The 19869-nt window shown below is 42.2% G+C and overlaps 1 protein-coding gene across 11 annotated transcripts in view; it reads right to left on the bottom strand.

The window, feature by feature from the left end:
• The window catches only part of rgs3a (regulator of G protein signaling 3a), a 150418-nt gene that overhangs the window by 14837 nt on the left and 115712 nt on the right, over window positions 1-19869 (bottom strand). For all 11 annotated transcript variants that reach the window (XM_037116815.1, XM_037116818.1, XM_037116813.1 and 8 more), the window contains one exon: window positions 2079-2149. In XM_037116815.1, coding sequence (XP_036972710.1) covers window positions 2079-2149 — 71 coding nt within the window. The remainder of the gene's footprint in view (window positions 1-2078; window positions 2150-19869) is intronic.

Below are 19869 nucleotides of genomic sequence, written 5' to 3'. Positions count from 1 at the left end.
CGGACAGAGTGGTGTATAATATGAGATGAGCTAACATCATGATGCACGTTTGTTGTCCTACTGTTAGCTGGCAAATCACTGTTTGCTCTCTATGACCTTTGTCAACCAATGCCGTCCAGCTGAGTTCCTATTTGTAGCCACGACCAAACTCAGGTACACAACACACAGTGAGTCATATCTACTTTTTGTTCGGTGTATCGAGGCTTGAGGTCACTAGAATCAAATAATATGGTGAAACTTTATAATAACTATTAGTTAATGGTGAATTTATAGCTAAATAGACTTCAGTTAACAGTTGCATCAGAATCAAAATTTAGAAATACTCTATACTGATTCCCGTAGGAGAAATTGTGCACATTATTTGACCATTTATTAAGCAATTGTGATGGTTTATAAACAGTGGCAACTTTATAATGGCCATCAAAATAATGTTTATCGACAAACTACGCAATGTTTCTTAACAATTTACAAAGTATTCTAAACATAATTTGTGACTTGATCATAAAAGAATGCTCAATGAATAGCTTGTGAGACATTTTGTTGTTTAGCAGTGCTATGATATGTAATGCATCAACTCCATTATTTATGTTTGATGATACGACAATGAATACAGTGTTTGAAGGTGCAATACGTCGTTTTGGCACAGAAATTCAAACTCAGAAAGGTCAATTTACACTATTAACAAGCTAGCATTAATACAACCTCATATATTTATTATTGATATAACAAACAAGCCATCCTTAGAGGTGAAAGAAGGTCCCCAGCACACAGGTTTAAGCTAGAAATATAAACAAAGTCAAACATAATGAAATTGTGTGATCCTTTGAGGACAGTTTGTTTAGTCATGAAAACCTACATTAACGAAGATTAAAATTTCTCCCCCAAAACTAGGATTCGGTCTGATACTGATCACAAATCAAGCACTGCTTTTGAAATATGCTATTATTTGTAAGTTTCTACAAACAGTGACAAACTCAAGATTTAAAACTACACTGGAGGGAAAGAAAGAAAACATCTCTCATCCCTAAAAAGCAGTGTGTCACTTTTATGAAAGCAATAAAATGGGTCTGAAGCTGTTTGCAACAGCTGACGAGACAAGGCAACACACTCTAGACTCTAGGAACATGGCCTTTGGAATCTTAATCGCTTAATCTGCTGGTTAACTAAACAACATAAAAACACAGCCTGTGCAGAAGAATGGCCAGCTGTAAAACCAGAGGACAGCCAGTGTGAGCGGTTTTATTTTCCCTGCCGGCGTGAAATGCGCTTTCATCTTGATGAACAGGAGCGTGAATGAAGCTCAGTCAACAGCTGATGAATCACCGAGGCGTCGACACGCACAAAACACACCCAAGAACACACACACACACACACGCACACTTTACCGCTCACACCACTGAGATTGTGAGACACACACACATATGGTGTCCTCCTGAGCGGCGCAGACATCATTTGCGACTTAATTAAGTACGTGATGATCAGCGTTAAATGATTAGTGTTAACTTTCACTGTCACCTTAAAAACACATCTGTCAACATGTGCAGGTATCGCAAAAACTGTGAAAATGGCCAAGAAGGGAAGAACTGTTTGTAACGTTAAAGAATTAATGTTAACATAAATCAAATGACCTGAAACAGAGAGGAACGTTTTTAAATATATGTCCTTCACAATCTAATCGCACTCATACTAACACATTGTCAGAATAAGTCTCAGATGACCCCTCGTGTCCTGAAACAGGTCGTTCACTGTTAGTTTGGACACAAGGGAAGACATCTGTTTCAAATAATGGACATTAAAGCAGGGTGTGAAACCCTACCCTTCGACTTTGATTAAATTAACATGAATATAAAGGAACGGCTGATGACTATACTCTGAAAACACATTGAGAACCTCTGTTGGGTTGTCTCTCCTTGCCATCCTTTCCTCTGTATCACACATACATAATGAATTACCTTGTTATTCTGTAGTAAAAAACAAACATGCCATTCCTTGTTCACAACTTTCAAAAAGAGCATTCATTGATGCTGAAAATAACCACAGACAGCAAACACAACACAGTGATTCATCTGAGTACTTACAGGTTCTTGGATTTCTTCTTCTTTGTCCCTTCGGGGCCGACCTCGCAGCTACAGGGGGATCCGGAGCTCAGCTGGGGGGAGATGAAGGAGAGCACACACTGCATCATCCAACACCCACACAGAGAGAGAGGGCCGCGTGGCCTCATGCAGACACTGCAGCTAGCTGCTGACTAGCCCCAACAGGCTAAGTTGGCTAGTCAGCTAGTGAGTCCACGGTGTGTCCGGTTAGGCTAGACTGAGACTAGTCCAGTCCACATAGTGATTAATCCATGACTGCAGTCCACGGTGTAAATCCCCTCAAGGCAAAGAAATGTCCTCAGAGGTGTGTGTCTGTGTAACGCTGAATAAACCTGAGTGTGTGTGATTGTGTGTGTGTGCAGGAGGTGGTTTTGGGGTGTTAAAAAAAAAGTGAGGAGGCTCTGTGAGAGTGAGAGAGCGTGAAGGACTACGACTGTTGTTTCTGTTGGCCTCCAACTGTGCCCCGGGTTTGAAGTGTCGAGCCAAGACCCCCGGTTTCACATTACACTTTCTGCCAACCCTCCACTTTGATTGGCTCAGAGGAGAAGGGAAGTTGCCTCAGGGTGGGGAAGGGGTCAATCTCCACTAATCTGATGGCTTGAAGCTGCCCCATTGTGTGTGTGTGTGTGTGTGAGGGAGGCTCTAAATAATGAGCCATTGTATTACAGGAACACACAGTTAAATCTGAGCTAGATACTGGCCACAGCTGGTAACACATGGTGGGTTCTTTCTATCTTCGTGGGACTCGATTTGGGTTTTTTGACCTTCGGAGCGAGGACACTTTTGGCAACTTGCGGACAATTCTGGCTGGCCTTCACTTCTCCGAGGGGCTGTTTTGAGGTTAAAGTGACACTCTACCCCCAAACACTCAAGTTACAGCTGGTTGTAAAGTTTGTAGTTTTTTCACTGAGGCAGAGCAGCAGCTTGAATTGCTATCAAGTATCTCAACAACCCCCCGCCCCAATAGCCCAGAGGTCCCAGCTTCAACCAGTAGTAACATAATCCATATTTACTTTCTTTTCTTCTGCCATGAACAACGTATTAAACTGGAATCCACAGTGACAGCTTGACTTCAGGCTGACCACAGCTGTTGTTCTCCATCAGCGAGGAAGCCACAAAGGTTTTACAGTTACCCTTCAAGCAGGCCCACTGCAGGGTGTGAGGGTTGGCTCAAAAGGTTAATTTTGCGTGGAGCGCCCTTTTAACGAAATAGCTTGACATTTTAGGTGTGTGTGTCGTGCTGATGCTCCTCCCCCCATTAGAAGAGGTCATATCACTGGGATCCGATAATGGGAGGACGTCTAGGATGACCAGCAGAGATCTCTAACAGATCATTTTTAGAATTCAGTACCAAGTGATTACGTGACAGAGCAGCAGCTTCACTAATTTCAAATTCGAGATTAAAATGTGGCTCAAATCGATCAAGCCTAATTACAAAGACTTGATCTCGAGAGGTGTGGTTGTTATTAATGTGTTAGCGTTATAATGATTTAAAATCTTATTTTTGCTGGTGGTGTTGCTGATGTTATTTTGTTGTTTTTTTTCAACCAAAAAAATAAAAAAATCCTTTTTGTCCTGCCAGGGACTACAGATGCAAATTAGCCTAAAGCTAACTCTGGTATGGTGTTCATGGGACTATTCTTCTATTTAAACGTTCAGCCCTATGAGCAAATATTTCCCCTCATCATGCATCCATCTACTTTAAGCCACACCACATATACAAGCTGACTTTAACTTTTGCATTTTTTAACACATCACCCATGTTTAGCCTTTTTTTAATGCAACCAACAACTACAAGGAACACAGAAAAACAGGAGGGGGAATGTGTTTAGCCCTTAGATGAAATTGCGCTTATTATAAAACATCACTGTAATTCGGTCCTGGTTGTGAATTCTCTTATCGTTCATTATTTGTCTTAAATGAAACATCGACTGTGCTTCACCTGCTGCCTTCTTAAACGCTGACACCAGTTTCAAGTCACTGGAGGATGAAGGAACAGATCAATACCATTTGACTTATGGAAACCAACTCCTTACTAAAGAAAAAAGCTTGGCAGTCACTATCCTAATCGCAGCATATACTACAAAGCAGTTTTTTTAATTATCATCTTCTTAAAGGGTTTGTACATTGGCTGCCTCATTATAATTCTTAAAAAAGAACATCTCAAAATTAGATTTTTAAAACTCTCTGCCACATCCTTCTCTTTAATGGCTCCCCTCTCCAGCTGAGACTCGTGTTGTCATTATAGGAAGTGCACACCGATGCACTCGACGCATTCTGACTAAACTCACAGGTGATTGTGAAAGGTGAACGAGCGTTTGCTTTGCAGGAGCTGTCTAAAAATAAGCGAGAGCAAAGAGCAGGAACAAAATATTTTTAGAGCTGCTGTTTGATGGGTAGTCCTGTTGAACTGTTTGTGTGTGTGTTTGTATGTGAGTAACATGTTTGTTATCCCAGTGTACTTGCACAAAAATGCAAATATTTTGCAGAAAACGCTATATTTTCTTATTGGTTAGTGATATTCTGATGATATTTGGCGATGATTATTAGTTGGAATTAAGTCATTAATAGACCTGAGGTTTAGAAAACTGCATCAGATCCTCTTAAACCTAGATTGTTCAGTTTATATATTCTCAGGCCACAATAAAATATTTCATACATCCTAAATCATCCTTCCAAAAGCAGCTACAAACACAGGTCAACAAAGACTAACAATCTAATCAGTAATCTGAGAGGGAACAGCACAACCGGGGAGTTCCAGTCTCTGTGGAGCTGTCGGCCAGGCTTTCCCCAGAAGCAACCAAAAACAACTGGAAAACAATGCACACTTTGCCCTCGCCGGAGGCATTTGTCCTGAAGTAGTCCCCTCAGATGGAATTATTCAGGGGTATCGGGAGAGCAAATCGCGGCGTGTAGCGATTGCAGATGAGAGGTGGATTTTCCACTTGTTGGGTCGGCCCTTGTTGTTCAAGGAGCTGCCGGCATGTGAGAGCTGCATGCACACTCACAGGGGACTGCTGTGCTCCAGCTGAATGAGATCCACCTTGAAACATGCGTCCGCACTCTTTTTGCGATTAGCATTAGCAAGTGGCTAATTGCTCACCTTTTTAGAATCATATCGTAAAACAGGCAATGCACAGATACTACTGGCTGCACATGCGGAGGTATTAAAAGAACAACGCGGATGGCATCCGAGCAGCAGCTGCGAGAGCTGTGGGGTATGATTGATGATACAGCTAACTGTTTTCTGAAACCTGAAGGACCCGTGAAAGGCCTTTACTTTTCCCATCTCCGTCGCCCTGCAATACACACAGTATATGTGCCAAATGTCTGTGTTTCGACAGCAGAACCACATCATCAGAGAGACATGACCGAATCTCGTCAGTGGGAAGTCGGTTTGAAGTTTGAAAAGCAAAAGCACCGTGATTTCAAACAGAATTACAAATGGCCTTCCAGCTTCCATTTAATACCCATTTATAGAAAGGCTAAACTCTGAAGGGAACAGTGATTCTATGTGAGGTGGCTCATTATGGTCTTCAACAAATTATTTCCTGCCAAAAATACAGTATTTTCTGGACACTGGAGTTGTGTTTCCACTGCATTTAGCGGCTCCGCTCGACTCGGGTTGACTCACTTTTTTCAGATAGTACCACTTCAGCATAGTTGGGATGCTTTCACTTGATTGTTATATCACACCGGCTGTAACTGTGATGACATCAACTTCGAAGTGACACTTACACACAGGACCACAAGAGGATATCCTTTTCTATTACATCCTTATTGGCAGTCAAACAGGAACATCTGCACTTCGCGTTTACAATTTGCAGTCAGTTTCGCAGGATGTCTGTGTAGCATGAGTGACTATTCTAGTGGCAATTCTCTAGAGCCAATCAGTGTTTTTGAGTGTTTTTTAACCCAACCATGAAGTGTAGTATCAGCTCAGCTTGCTTGGAACCTCACCAGAGGTGATACCAAAAAAGGTACCAAGCACCAGGTACTACCTACCTAGTTTTTGACAATGGAAAATCCAAAAAGAGCCGGTCAAACAGAGTCGAGGCATGTAGTACTATGTGGTGAGGCCAGAAAAATAATTTTGTGTCACATTAACCTTATTGTCAAGTATCTATCCCTATTTCTACATGACTATCTGGTTACCTACAGTTTTCAAAATCTAACCAAATCTTGCAGCTTTACAGCGTTATTCTCACCTTTGCTATGTTTCGATTTGTCACTGTTCTTTCTAGCAGCAAGACCCCCATCCGGGCCCCCACACACACAAAAAAGACTTAGACACACACACGTACAAACACACACACTCAGACTGCCTGGCAATGGCCATTGAAGCATAAAAAAGTCTCAGTCTTTTCTAAAAATAACCCTGGTGTGCATGTGTGCATGCGCAAGCTTATGTAGACTGCACACATGCCTCACTGAAGACAGTAAGAAAACACAGAATCTGCCAAAGACCACACGACACCATCGCCCCCCCCCGAGGCATGGGATACAGATGCTGAAACGCCGCTAACGGTTGCAGGATGGCTGTGCAGACGCACAGATAAAGGTTTAACCTCGCCGCATGTGTGTTCTGGCACATGTCATTGTAGCCCTACAGGATGCATCTTTACATGCATGCACGTGTGGAGGTAAACGTATGAGCAAGCACGTTTCTGTATTTAAAGTAACTTTAAAACATTAATGGAAACATTTAATGACACATGTGTGCATGGCCCGGGAACGTGTATGTTTAGTCAGAGTCAGGGCAGAAAGCTTGGAGCACCAACTGGCTGTGTTTTTTCCCCCTGATAGGACAAAACTGTCCGTCTTTGTTTCAATAAACTGCACATTCTTTAATTGTGCTCCGCGCTAACAAACACATTGGAGGAACAATATTCTCAACACGGCTCTGAGACATTCTTGACCCAGTCAACCCCAGACTCCCTAATCCTCCGACAACCTAAAAACCCCAGAGGTGGAGAAATGAATCCTGGTCTTTGTGTATTTATACTTCATCCCACCAGTTCAACCCCTGATGCTTTTCTTCATCAGACCTCCTCCTGGCTGCTTCCTTCCTCTTCATTTCTACTTTTATTCAAAAACAAATTGACAAGCTGGCGTCTGAACAATGTTATGGGGACCCAGACAATATCCCACTCCATTTAGTACAGCCTTGGATTGGTGCTACATTAGACGCTAGTTTCCTGACATTGTGTGGCTCTGTTCTGTGGGTGAGTGGGTGCAGTGTGTGTGTGTGTGTGTGTGTGTGTGTGTGTGTGTGTGTGTGTGTGTGTGTGTGTGTGTGTGTGTGTGTGTGTGTGTGTGTGTGTGTGTGTGTGTGTGTGTGTGTGTGTGTCATACCCATTTTAGGGCATCGTGACCCAACTCCCGCCTTTCATTTCAGGGGGTTTTGATGCTGATATGCTTTGAAATGATCACAGGTTTGAACAGTAACCTCAGAATTACTGTACAGCCACTGAAATGTTATAGTATTGTTAGACAGTTGTAGACCTCTAACTTTGGCTCAATGAGAGCAGTTGCATGTATTGGTCCTGCAGTCACTAATCAAAGACCCTAGTCACTGTTTGAACTACGATAAATGTGATTTATTTCAAAAATTCAAAATTTGCGATAAAGCAGACAGGAACATTTGTTGGCCGAGGCTTTCCTGCTTGTATCTTCTTTCACTTTCCATTAAAAAAAAGGAAGGAAATGGAGTGTCCTTAACCAAACCAGACTTAACAAAAGTCAGATGTTTATCAGGATGTGGAATCTATAAAGTGTGCAAATAGAGGAGGAAATTATTCCAGTGATTGTCTCCATGTGACCTACCAAACAGACTGCGCCACTTTATTTCATTGGATGATATCTGGAATCCGATGGGGAAAATGGGTCATACGCTATTTGGAACTCTACCATTCTGTTTACCATCAACCCTCTTTCCTCGATCCTCAGAAACCTGACAATGAACATGCGCTAAACAACAGCAGGTTAGTTTTGGCACCGTGCAAGATGTGAATCACAGTCACAGCCAGTTATCGCTGGCAGTTTCTGCGTGAGAGTGTGAGACACGTTAGCGCCTTATTAGACTGCAGCATCCGACAGAGCAGACTGTTTTATAGAACAACTAAAAAGATGAAAGAGAATCTGTATTAGGGTTGCGCCTGTAACGCTTCTTGGAAGATCAACAAAGTCCTAACTGGGCCGGAACTGTCAGTGATGTGTATCAATTTTCCATATTTGCATTTAACTCTGAATATTTTAAATGGCTTCAATGATTTTATTTTATTTATTTATTTTGCAGTATCGATACACCAGTACTGGCTGAGTTATTTTGCTCTCGTCCACATCCTCAAAGCCCCACCTCCTCTAGAAGTGAATTAATATAGATGCTGCTGTTCACAAGCCTTGATATGTTGCGTCAAATCGCCCTGTGGTATCGAACATGGTATCAAAAGTCAATATTTTCAAGGCATTGCATCAAAGATAGAAATTCCAGTATTCTGACAACAGTAATTTCATGAAACAGAAAATCATTTTTACCTACTCTAGGACTCACGAGAGCTATAAGGTTCTGTCCGAATGAGCTCCTAACAGGTGGACCTCTTGTACTGACATTAGATAATTGCCTTTCCAGTGAGTCCTTTTAACCTACTAACTCATGTAAACTTACAAAACGTGGTTCATGTTAGGAAATGGAGGTACATTTGTCGACCTGTTCTGTCGTTAAGGTATAAGGATGTGTTGCAACTAAGAAGAGAAAGCAGTAAGGGCTGTCGATAACACGGAAAACTGAACGTTTACTCTATAAACGAAGGCAAAAGCCAATTCTGTACTGTACTCTTAATCTTAGTTTTACTTCCCAGGAGTGAGACTGAGATCCTGGATAAATACAGGCCCTGTGGGGAAAGCGATCCCAAAAACACATGTTTCCAGAATAGCTGAGTTGTAGTTCTTCAGTCTGTACAAAAAAACATGCCAATTTTTAATTTACTTGCAAAACTAAACCAAGCAAATAACCAAACACATCTTGCTTTCATGACAATAATCTCTGTCATCTCTGGCCTCTGATATGTTTCTGTGCTCTCTTGAAGATCTGGCAAGAGACACTGGGTTTTTTCTCTCACCCTCTCTCTCTCTAAAGGGCGAGTTTGAGGAACAATGGGGCATTTATAAGAGGCAAAAATACAGAATATGAGATATACAGATTTAATAAAGGCACAAACTGATGTTTAAAGATAGAAACATGGGGGAGACGTCACAAAACCAAACACTGAACTCAGGCGGGGAGTTTGAAGGATGATCAAGGGATGGAATCCATATATGGAGCTAACATCTACTGATTTTTTAATGAGGCTCTGATGAGGGTTCACAAAGTATTTTAATGAAAATAAACATTCAGTATTCTTTACTGACAGATCTTCCTCTGTTTTCTAAAAGCCTTTGCAAAAACATTCCTGACGTGTTTTGCCTCTATAATTCTCTTTGATGTGTAGTTACATAACTGCCTTAATGTCATGTTTTGTTACGCTTCTCTTCTTCATTGTTTCAATTTATGTCACAGGAAATATTTGTCCAGCTTCCTTCGCAAAATAAAAGGACATTTTTGGGTAAAATAAACTTGCGGTTGTGGCTGAGAGAGTATGATGGGTCTGTGTGTGTGTGTGTGTGTGTGAGAGAGAGAGAGAAGGGGAGCTTGTGTAATTGGATGGCAGCTGCTAACACACACATACACACAAAACACACAAAACACACACTTCAAGTACAATGGCCCAACCACAATGCTCAGTAATATCTGAACTCAGTGACAGACAGACAGGATACTGAGTCATTCCTACTCAAACTACATAATGAAAGCAGATACAAATGGTGCATTGTCTGCACGTGTGTGTGCACGCGCAAACGCATGTGTCCGTGAGTGTGTGTATGTGTGTGCGCCTCCTGTTATTCAGCAGCGCTCAGGAGATGGCTGCTTCCTGCATAAGTACTTCCCATGTCACAGGATGTTAATGAACAATACTCGTTACGACGTCACTTCTCGGAGCTGACTCGGAAAAGCTGTCAGGTTACACGGCCCTGGAGCTGGTGCGATCTCTTAAAATCGTTATTGATATTTTTCTGACCGGCAGGTGACCTTTCTGCTCGGAATTTTAATGGCTACAGCAGTCATGCACAGACTGTCCGTCAGGAGCACCGATGAGACAGTGATTACCAATTGGCCAAAGGCACAATTATCATGCTACACTGGCTACATAAATAATATTATTTGTTTTTAGCAGCTTAGTGACGGTTATGTTTTTTGCTGCAGTAGCTGGACTCTGAAGCTTCCTGCTCACATGAGGCCATTAGCAAAGATGATGGATTTGGAACAGGACAGGCAGGAACAGCTAAAAAAAATATTAGTAAGACATGCGCCTCAGGTCAGTTTCTACATAAAAGTTGTTATTTCTGAATGTCAGACCACTTAATGAACCCCGGGTGCATGAAAACCCATCTTGTATATCCTCCATCCTTCTTACTACAGTGTCTAATAACTAAAAAAAAATTTAAAAAAAGGTAAGCTGCCCTTGTACGGTGGAGATGGTTGGGAGATAAGGTTGGGAGTTTTATTTCAGATTCTGAATGTTGTCTTTATTACAGCTGCACGGCCATTGTTCACACACTAATTGCTGTAATGCATCACTGCCTCAGAAGAAAGAACTATTACAGTGGTCAAGCTGGATTTAATTTGCTTTTAAGGTGTGTTTTTTTCTTTTTTCTATCCACAGGTCTTGACATCCTGTTTAACTACTTAGGCCCAATCCCACTATATTCTCCCAGACAGTCTTAGCCCCTCCCCTTCAGTTATGCACGTTCACATTTAAGGCTTGGATGTCCCAATTCTCGTTTCAATGTACTATGTCCTTTACTTTATAAGAAGCGTAAAACCACCGTTACTAGTTTGATGATGTCTTCACAGCTAAGTGGCTAGCTAGCTAACGTTACATTGTCGTTGCTGATTTGTGTGTGACAATTCATTGTGATGAAGTTCAGTGGTGCATTCTCCAAGTGCAGTACAATCAATACAGACTGGCTGGGTTGCTAATGTTCGCCTATAATGCACTGCTTGTGGTCAGGCCATTTTATTTGATGACTTCACTGCCGGCGTGATACGAACAAACTGCGAGCATCGAGGCTTTTAATCTCCACCAGATACACTAATACAAAGAGAAAGAGAAATTGCCACAGCTGAAGACGGCATATCGGAAATGCACAGAAGCGCCTGTTTACATTAACACCAGCAACAACGACTGATGATGTATGAGGGTCTTTTAGGGCTTCCCCATTTCAGACCCGTTACTACCCCTTCTAGCTTTGTTCTGACGGGGAAGGGGGCACTCGAAATACGAGGCGCAGGTGTAAAAATTGGAAATGGAACTGAGCCTTAGTTGTACCCCGGGTCAACTGCTCATTATTCTCATAATGCAGAATAAGCACCGCATCACCGCAAATGCTTAATGTCAGCACTGTCTTTGAACATTTATGTGAGTGACGTTCATCGCACTGTCACACTATCTTGACGCTGCGACAGGGAGCTGGTTGCCGATCCCTCTACAAATTCCAACCCCGGTGGATCTACAGCGCAGCGCTCTCCGTGACACCTTGAGAAAGATAATTCTAATATGTACTTTCAGAGGTAAGGCGCTGCCATGTGCTGGCGCTACCAGGTGCCAATTATCAGCTGTGGGAATTCTACTCAAGGCCAAAATGAGGATCTGGTTTCCACTTCGAGCAAAAATGATTTCAAGGAAAGCAGCGTGTCAGGATGAAATGTATTGCAGGCGGGAGGGAAGGGAGGAATGCTGCAAATGAGATTCCACCCCTGGCAGCCAGGGAACAATGTGGGTCACACACACGCGCACACACACACACACACACACACACACACACACACAAACAGACACTCGTGTAAAGGCCATGCTTCACCTTCCAGTGGAAGTAAACAACAGATAGCAGTCATGGAATATGTGACTTTACTGCTGGCCTCTATCTGTGGAGTGACAGACAAGATTAAAGCATTTGTTGCCTGTGCTTTTTTTTCCTTGAAAGTGAAGCTGGAGTCCAAGTTACAAGGCTCATTGAATTCGTTATATAATGCAAAGCCATTAGTTCTCAGCGTTTTTTTGAAAAGGTACATTTTGTTGTCATGGCGTCATTCATTTCCACACGCGCAGAATCCATTAAAAAGTATACTGATGCATAAATAAGAAGACGGCTGAGAGTGAATTATACACATCAGTGCTTATAAATTAGGAGCTGCTGTGGTGCTCGACGTGCCCTCCTGGTGTAAAACTCTAGATCCCAATCATCATTAAGAGAAACGTCTGTGTCTACTGTGAGTTAAACCTAATTTAATAGTTTTCTAATATATCATTTCAGACTCCTGACAAAAAAAACTGGCTCGTGTGCTTATTTTCCTCTCAGTTGTTCAGTTAATTCAATTTCCTAAATAAAAGGTTTAAACGTTCAGAACTCAAGAAAATTGATTTTGAAGATAAACTGCCTCAAAAGCACAAGTATTTTTCCTATCTGATGCTGTTCACTCTGGCAATGACAACACATGCAAATGCAGTGGCCATTGGCTCATTCAAATTTTGCGAGGTGTTGTTTTTTTTGTTTTTTTTAAATTCCGGCCCTATAGCTGAAACACCTAATGCCTGGTGGAATCAAGCTGATAGATGACAGCAAAGCAGATAAAAGGTCGATAACGTGTTTTATTAAACTCCCTCTTGGTGAGATAGTTGGTTTTTGAGTCTCATTGCCAAGTTGTTAAATATTGACACAAAAACCCCCTCTCCCATCTATCTGACAATCGGGAGCTTTAATAATGCACACCTTATTCAAACACCATGGAGTGAACATCGTTTTTTGCTTCCAGTACCTCCAGCACTGATTGTTTCCATGACCCTGTTCTGATCCTTCGAGGACAGCGTGTGTGCGCCCATCAGTGCACCAGCGTTCACCCTGACTCCTGACTCCTGCGGAGCTCGTGTGTGTGATTGTGCGTGTCTTGTTCTTGCACGTGCTGCTACACAGTTTGCATGACTCAAACCTTGCCAGGTTTTTGCGTGCTGATGTGGATCAAACAGCTGACATGCAGATAAAGTACACAGAGTTCTTGTTATCTCACTGTATGTACCGTTTTAATGCCAGAGACAGAACACACTGGCACTAGGACAAAAAGAAAACATTGACCAATTTACTAAAGGCTTCCTAAAACGGCAGTGGTTGAAAGGAGCAGCTGCTGGTGTTAGGTGCTGCAGACGTTTTTGATCTGATCTCACTGATTTTCTGTGAGATATGTAGACAAATTTTCAAGTTGAGTGACTAATAACCATTTTCATAGTCAATGCAAAGAACATTAGTGCTATAACGTATCATAAATATTTTATTCTAACACTCAAAGTGCTGAGTTAGAACATGGAGATATTGAGAGACATTAATTGGGTGTTGTGAAAGAAAAGACAAGGAAGTGGACACTCATTTATCCGTCTGACCTGCTCAGCAAAGCCAAAGCAAAAGCTTGCAGCAGGTAAGACAGTGTTAATCACTGAGATGGTAATGATGCACGTCAGTCACCACATTCCGAATTTCTCTACCTGTTTGCACAGTTTTGGCATAAATACACTGTTCAGGAACATTATGATGGTCAAAACAAAGAATTTTTTTGGGAGGGGCGGGCATTTTTTGAGGGTCTAAGGATAGATATAAATGATTTATGATGCATGATATTGCGCTCCTAGTTGTTGGAACAGCCTTCCAGAGGATCTGTGAAGAACTGAAACCGTAACTTAAAACACTTGTGATCCAACGGCAGAGGAGTGTGCGCATGTGAACGTATATACCAGAAACCATCTATTGACATCAACGTAGCCGATTCCCGATCCAGCCAAAGTACTGCTATGGCAACCATCGCTGTAAACACCTCCGTTCAAACAACACATGGAGCGCAATTGTAAAAACAAGGGGGGGCCTTCTGGATCCTGTCTTGGATTAGCTGCACGTCAGGAGGTGGGCTTTGTTGTACCACTGACAGCTTCCCAGGTCCTGTCGTGTAATGATTATGACTGCGCACACTGTCGGGCACTAAGGTGGGTGGAAAGCTGACATAGGTCCAGTGAGTCAGTGCCTTGACATCAGGCCATCATGTCTAATGAAAGTCAGACGTCGTTAAAGCCCTGAACAGCGGTTGGATTTAAATCACTCTGGTAACGTCTTCTTGTAACAGCTGTATATTCTCTGGCTTGATTTCCCATCATAATACATTGGGTGTGATGTGTTACTCACTAACACTAAGTCATGTTCATTGCTCAGGTCAAACCAGCTGATCCTGAATTAAACAGTGCCCAGGCTTTGGCAGGCTGGATTGTACTGTAAGGTGTTTATGACATGTTGTCCCCCTGTATGTAAATCATTTGTGGGGAACAATACCCCCTCGCTGATACCTTATTGCTGATTTTGTCAGCACTGTCAGCAAGTGTCACGCATACAAGCAATCTCTCGCCGCATGGGTAAAGTCACAAGCGCTGAAGCGCTGCAGACCTCTGCGTGCTGACATCCAGCGTTCGCCTCGCTCCATTTTGCTCGACTTCCTCGGCTCAGATGGGAGCAAATAATCTTTTTAGAGTCAGTTTCAAAGGAAGCTTTCATATCCCTGATCCCTACTGCATTACAGCGCTATCGGAGTTCATGGATGGAAACAGCATGTTCTCACACTCTTTCACACACAGTTCACAGCAGCAACTGTCCAGGTAGCTCATTAGCGGAGGGGTGTATGTCCACATGGAGCAACTGAGTGTTTTAAGAGTGTGTGTGAAGGAGAGAAAATGGGTATACAGGCCTTGTTTTTTTATTTTTTTTGGCCATGTGGGAGCTTTCTTGCTGAGGAGGGATTTAGCGTGGGAAGCTGTGAACTCTCACGAGGTCACAAGAAGCTACGAAGTTCAGTAAGACAAATAGGTTTAATTCCTGGAGAAAATAGCAAGTGTATCACTGCAGGTGTGTTGTGTAACAATGTTGACTCATACCCTATAAGGGAAGTTAAAGCATTCAACCCTGTAATTACACTATTGTTAAACATTAAAGGTTTAATTTAATTAACTTTAAATCAGTTTAAATACGAGGACGGCAGATCAGGACTATAGAAATAAAGCAAAAGGTTGCATAACAGCTAATAGCTAGCACATGTTCCCACACTTTGCTTTGGCAGTGTTTTGGCTTTACATAATAATCATAATAAGAAGATATTTTATTTGACGGTCAAAGTCATATTAAAATGTCTGTATCTGGACTGAGTGGAAGTGAGAACTCCTCCCAAAAGAGGATTATTTCTTATCACAGTTACACAACTAGCAATAGATTTTCCCCTTCCTGCCATTGTGGCTGGCTATCCGTGAAGCCAGACTACCTAATGTACTTGTCTCCGTTTGACAGAATATACTCCATCCCAGAAAGATGTGTATATTTAGCAAACAAGATGAAAACAAAAATGTTGCTGAACGCCTCCCCTGTGCATTTATTTTCCAATAGCAAATGTCGGGAGGCACTGTTGTTGAGCATGGAGCTGGAAGGTTGTCTCTTTTTTTTTATCGCCTCTCCCATTTTATAGCCTGGCGTAGTAATTTTCTTTCCAAAGCTAAGGAGAACATAATAAACCATCATCATTATTTTGCTGGACTGCAGACAGGGACTTTCGGGGTGTGAAGTTCGTCTGTCTGGTCCTCATGTGCAACTCCAGCCACAACATATTACCTAACAAAGTGATACGCTGTCAAAGTTAGTCCTCATTCTCAATGCCTAGCATCTGTGTGGCTTGCTCCAAGTATAAATATCTACAGTAAGTATCTAAATGCATTAAAGGTGCACTATGCAGTTTTGAGAAAAGGAATTCAAACCCAGAATGGTAATATTTACTATATTTGAGAAGGTTATAATGAGGGTCCAAATTTTGTGTGTTAAACACTGACGCTTGATCATGGTGCAATCCCAAAGTGTCAGTATTGGACAAGTTGGGAACGAGATTCAAAAATCAACCTTCTAACAAATTGTACCTTTAACACAAACTCAGATATTGATTCATTTAATTGATATATTTCCACAACTGAATAAACCAGCCATCCTCGGATGGGAAGAAGGGGGCTAACAGGATATATCCTGCAATAAAAGAAAAATGCTGCACTTTTTATTTCCACGTCTGCTACATGGAACATTAACTGGTGAGGATTCTGACTTAAAGCTTTAGCATCAGTCTTTAAGCATAATATCAGCCTATGTGGTTCAGAAAAAAGGTAAGTTGGAGTTGAGTCAATTCAAGATGGCGTTACCCACAAATTCACAGTGTTAACATATGGTAATTAGCTAATGCTACGTCTAACTAGCTACAGCTGACAATGGTCAGCCAGTGACCGCTAAAATTTCAGCCAGCAGCTGGAAAATTTTAGCGAGGAATTTGATGCCTGCTTTAATCAAACTGCAAATAAATCATTAAAGGGTCAATTTATATGATTTATCTCACAATGCCAGACTATATGTGTGTGTGTGTGTGTGTGTGTGTGTATGCGCGTGTGTGTGTCTGTGTGGTTTAATAGTGCCATAACTTCGTATAATGTGTCAAGACACGGAGCCAGGGCTGTTAATAACAAGAATGGAGGAGAGCTGGGTGGAATCACGGAGAGGAAATGTGAGACGACCATGTGGTTGTGTAATGTGTCTCGGTTATGTCAGACATTTGCTAAGGATGTGTGGAGATGCACAGATGGATGAACAGATATATGGATAGATATACTGCAATTATATTTTAAACTGTAAGGAGATCCCACTCAGTTCATTCACATTTTTGTCAATAGATGCTTAGCTGACTGGACACGTTGTTGACTGTCCTGAAAGCTTGTTCCATCTGCTCAGTAAATATTTACACGTTACTCATTCAGCATTTTTCACCGCACATATTGAGCGTCTCACATAGGTTGAACCCTGGCAGACCTCGCGTCCGTTCCAGACCACCTACTAACAGTTTGTCTTCTATACAGTCACATTCGGTGTGTCACTGTGCCGTCACACAAATACCTGCTGATTCTGGTGCACGCTTTGGCCAATTAAGGCAAATTTGTGGAATCTGTTTTTCTGTTATATTTGGACAAAACAGCACATGAACGGATGAGACTGGCTCTAATCTTTATTTTGAAATGATTTCCACGAACCTCTTGTTCAGTTCATTCAGTAAAAAACATACTATTATTAGCTCCGGCCACACTCGCTGACCCATGTGAGGGTCGCATCCCAGTCTTTATATCAACAAGTTAAACTAGGAACATGCACATTAGGGCCTGGGGACTGATCAGAGGTCAGCACTAATAGCTTTGTCTTGGATGACAGTTGAGAGTCTAGACATGCGGCCGAGGTACTTGAAGATGACTTAACGGTACACAAAGTTTACAAATATTTTTCTGCGTGGGCCCCAAAATAGGATGTTTAGGTTCCTGTAACTGTTTGTCCAGCTTATCACAGCGCAGCGGACGTTTTAGTGGAGTTCCGGGAAATCTGAAGACACTTTATTCTCTGAAGGTACAAGACTCCAAACATGTTTTTTCCTAGCTCACTTTATTCCATTTAGCAGACTATTGGCATTGTCACACAAACAGTCCCTCATGTCAGTCCGATCTGAATTTTCGCTCGCGCGTGACAACATATTGTTTGCATTAATGCGGGTTGTATTTGACATCTGATCTTGTGGATTTAACCTCGAGGACGAACGTGATCGCTCAGATTAGATAAAGCTGCATGTACTGTATGCCAAGTATGAGATCGGCCTGTTTAAGTTTTACCGATACAGCATAATTTGCAGTCACAGAAGCCTGAATCATGCACTGAGCTTTCCTCTGCATTACCGGACTGAAGCAGCCATATCTGATTTACATTAGAACATTAATTCAGTTGTGCCGCAGCCTGCAGGTCTGTTTGAGTCAGACATCAGATGGGCTGATTGTGCGCGCGAGTGCACCGACATTAAATAAAAACTTGCCTGCTCTAGTCTTGAATTTTGAATGTTGTTCGAGCCGAACTAGAGATTTTTCCTCCCTCTGTTGAAGATATAAAAACTCCATGAACCAAGGACAATATTCACGTGGTAACCATTTCACCCTGACATCACGCTCAGGGTGGGAAGGTTTGGATAATGTTCTGCTGCAGTTTTTTTTTAATTTCAAGTCCGTATAAACATACGGAATCTGACAAAATGTTACCCCGCTGTTTCCCAATGCCCACATTTCAAGGTAAAACAACAGATCTAAACAAATCTTTCTCTATCTGAACAATCTGGTTTCGGTCTGCAACAAAACTTGTTGCACTCCCTTCTTGAGAAGTGCAAGTCAGTCTTCAGAAATGTACGTTGTCGGGAGTATCCCCCCTGCCTTCTTTTTGCAACCATTCTGACTCATCTTGTGGGCGCTCGTTTCCAGCATACCAACTCCAACTATCCTTCCGAGTATGTGTGTTTGCGTCTGTGTGTGTGTTTGCGTATGTACAGGCATCACCCCCCTCCCCCTAACTAACACACCTGTTTTCCAGTACAAATGAATGCTAGCCTATTTAATTCTGTGCTAGGCACCCATGTGTATCCCTGACACAGCTCAGGAATGTAAGCCATCAGTAAACACATTAACGTCTCGAAAGACAGCTGATATTTATCCAGATTTCAAACAAACACGCCGACCCCGTAAACAAAATGTCTGGCCCCACTGGAGCCAAAAGCACTTGGGTCGAATCAACACGTGGTGTGTTGCAACGGCATGTGCTCGGACGCAAACGCACTCGCAAACTAAAACGAGATGACGGATAGAGCAACGTCTGGAAAAAAAAACAGGGCGGATTTGAGGGCTTGGACGGGCGAGATGAGACTTTAATTTAACGGTCTGATTGGAAAGAACATACGGTGGTTTGGTCTTATGGGCGTTTATGGCGTGTCTGTCATCGCCCTGTGATGGAGACTTTGCAGCAGCTGAAGGTTCAATGAGGCTGCAGACTGTAACACATCAGTGGAGTTACTTCTCTCATTCCCAATTTCCATATTGATACTGACGAAACATTTGAATGGTGCTATTATGCAAGCGGTTCATCGTTGACCTCTTTAGTCCAGCCACAGCTCTACAACTCATTCCTTCTTTAACTACTCATGTTCTCTATTATTTGAAAGAGGTTTTACACGGACCATTAAAAGCGGCTCTTCAACAAGGTGGCAAATGATAATCCTGTTGAATGTCAGTGCACCTGAGAGCTCTGTGTTTCGTCACCGTTTGACGAGTGGCCCGCGCTTCCGTATCGGACTGAGCCCGGCGTGACTGGGTCTAATCAAACTTGATTAATGGAAAGTTTCCCATGTAAATTGCTGACTGTCTGTTCCATTGCACTAAATATCCATGTGGTGTACCACAAGAACAATTCTTGGACAGGCTTCCTTTTACCCTCCCTCTAGGTCCCTAACAATATGTGCCATGAAATAACAAAACCTATTTGTCATGTCTCTTACTGTACTGTACTGTACTTTCGTGGTTAGTCGAGTGCTGATATTACAGATACTGGACGGTGCAGACACATCAAACTCACTTTCTCATTGGACTGTGTGTTTTGCTTTCATTTTGAGCTCTTTTGGTTTACTTTTGGTGAAGGAATCACTTAATGACTTTGTTTAGGAAAGTGACACATTAAACAGATTTGATTTATCAGGCTTGGACAGACAGGACTA

Source organism: Acanthopagrus latus, chromosome 12 (genome assembly GCF_904848185.1).
Source record: "Acanthopagrus latus isolate v.2019 chromosome 12, fAcaLat1.1, whole genome shotgun sequence".
Classification (NCBI taxonomy): domain Eukaryota; kingdom Metazoa; phylum Chordata; class Actinopteri; order Spariformes; family Sparidae; genus Acanthopagrus; species Acanthopagrus latus.
This window is presented reverse-complemented; position numbering and strand designations above follow the sequence as displayed.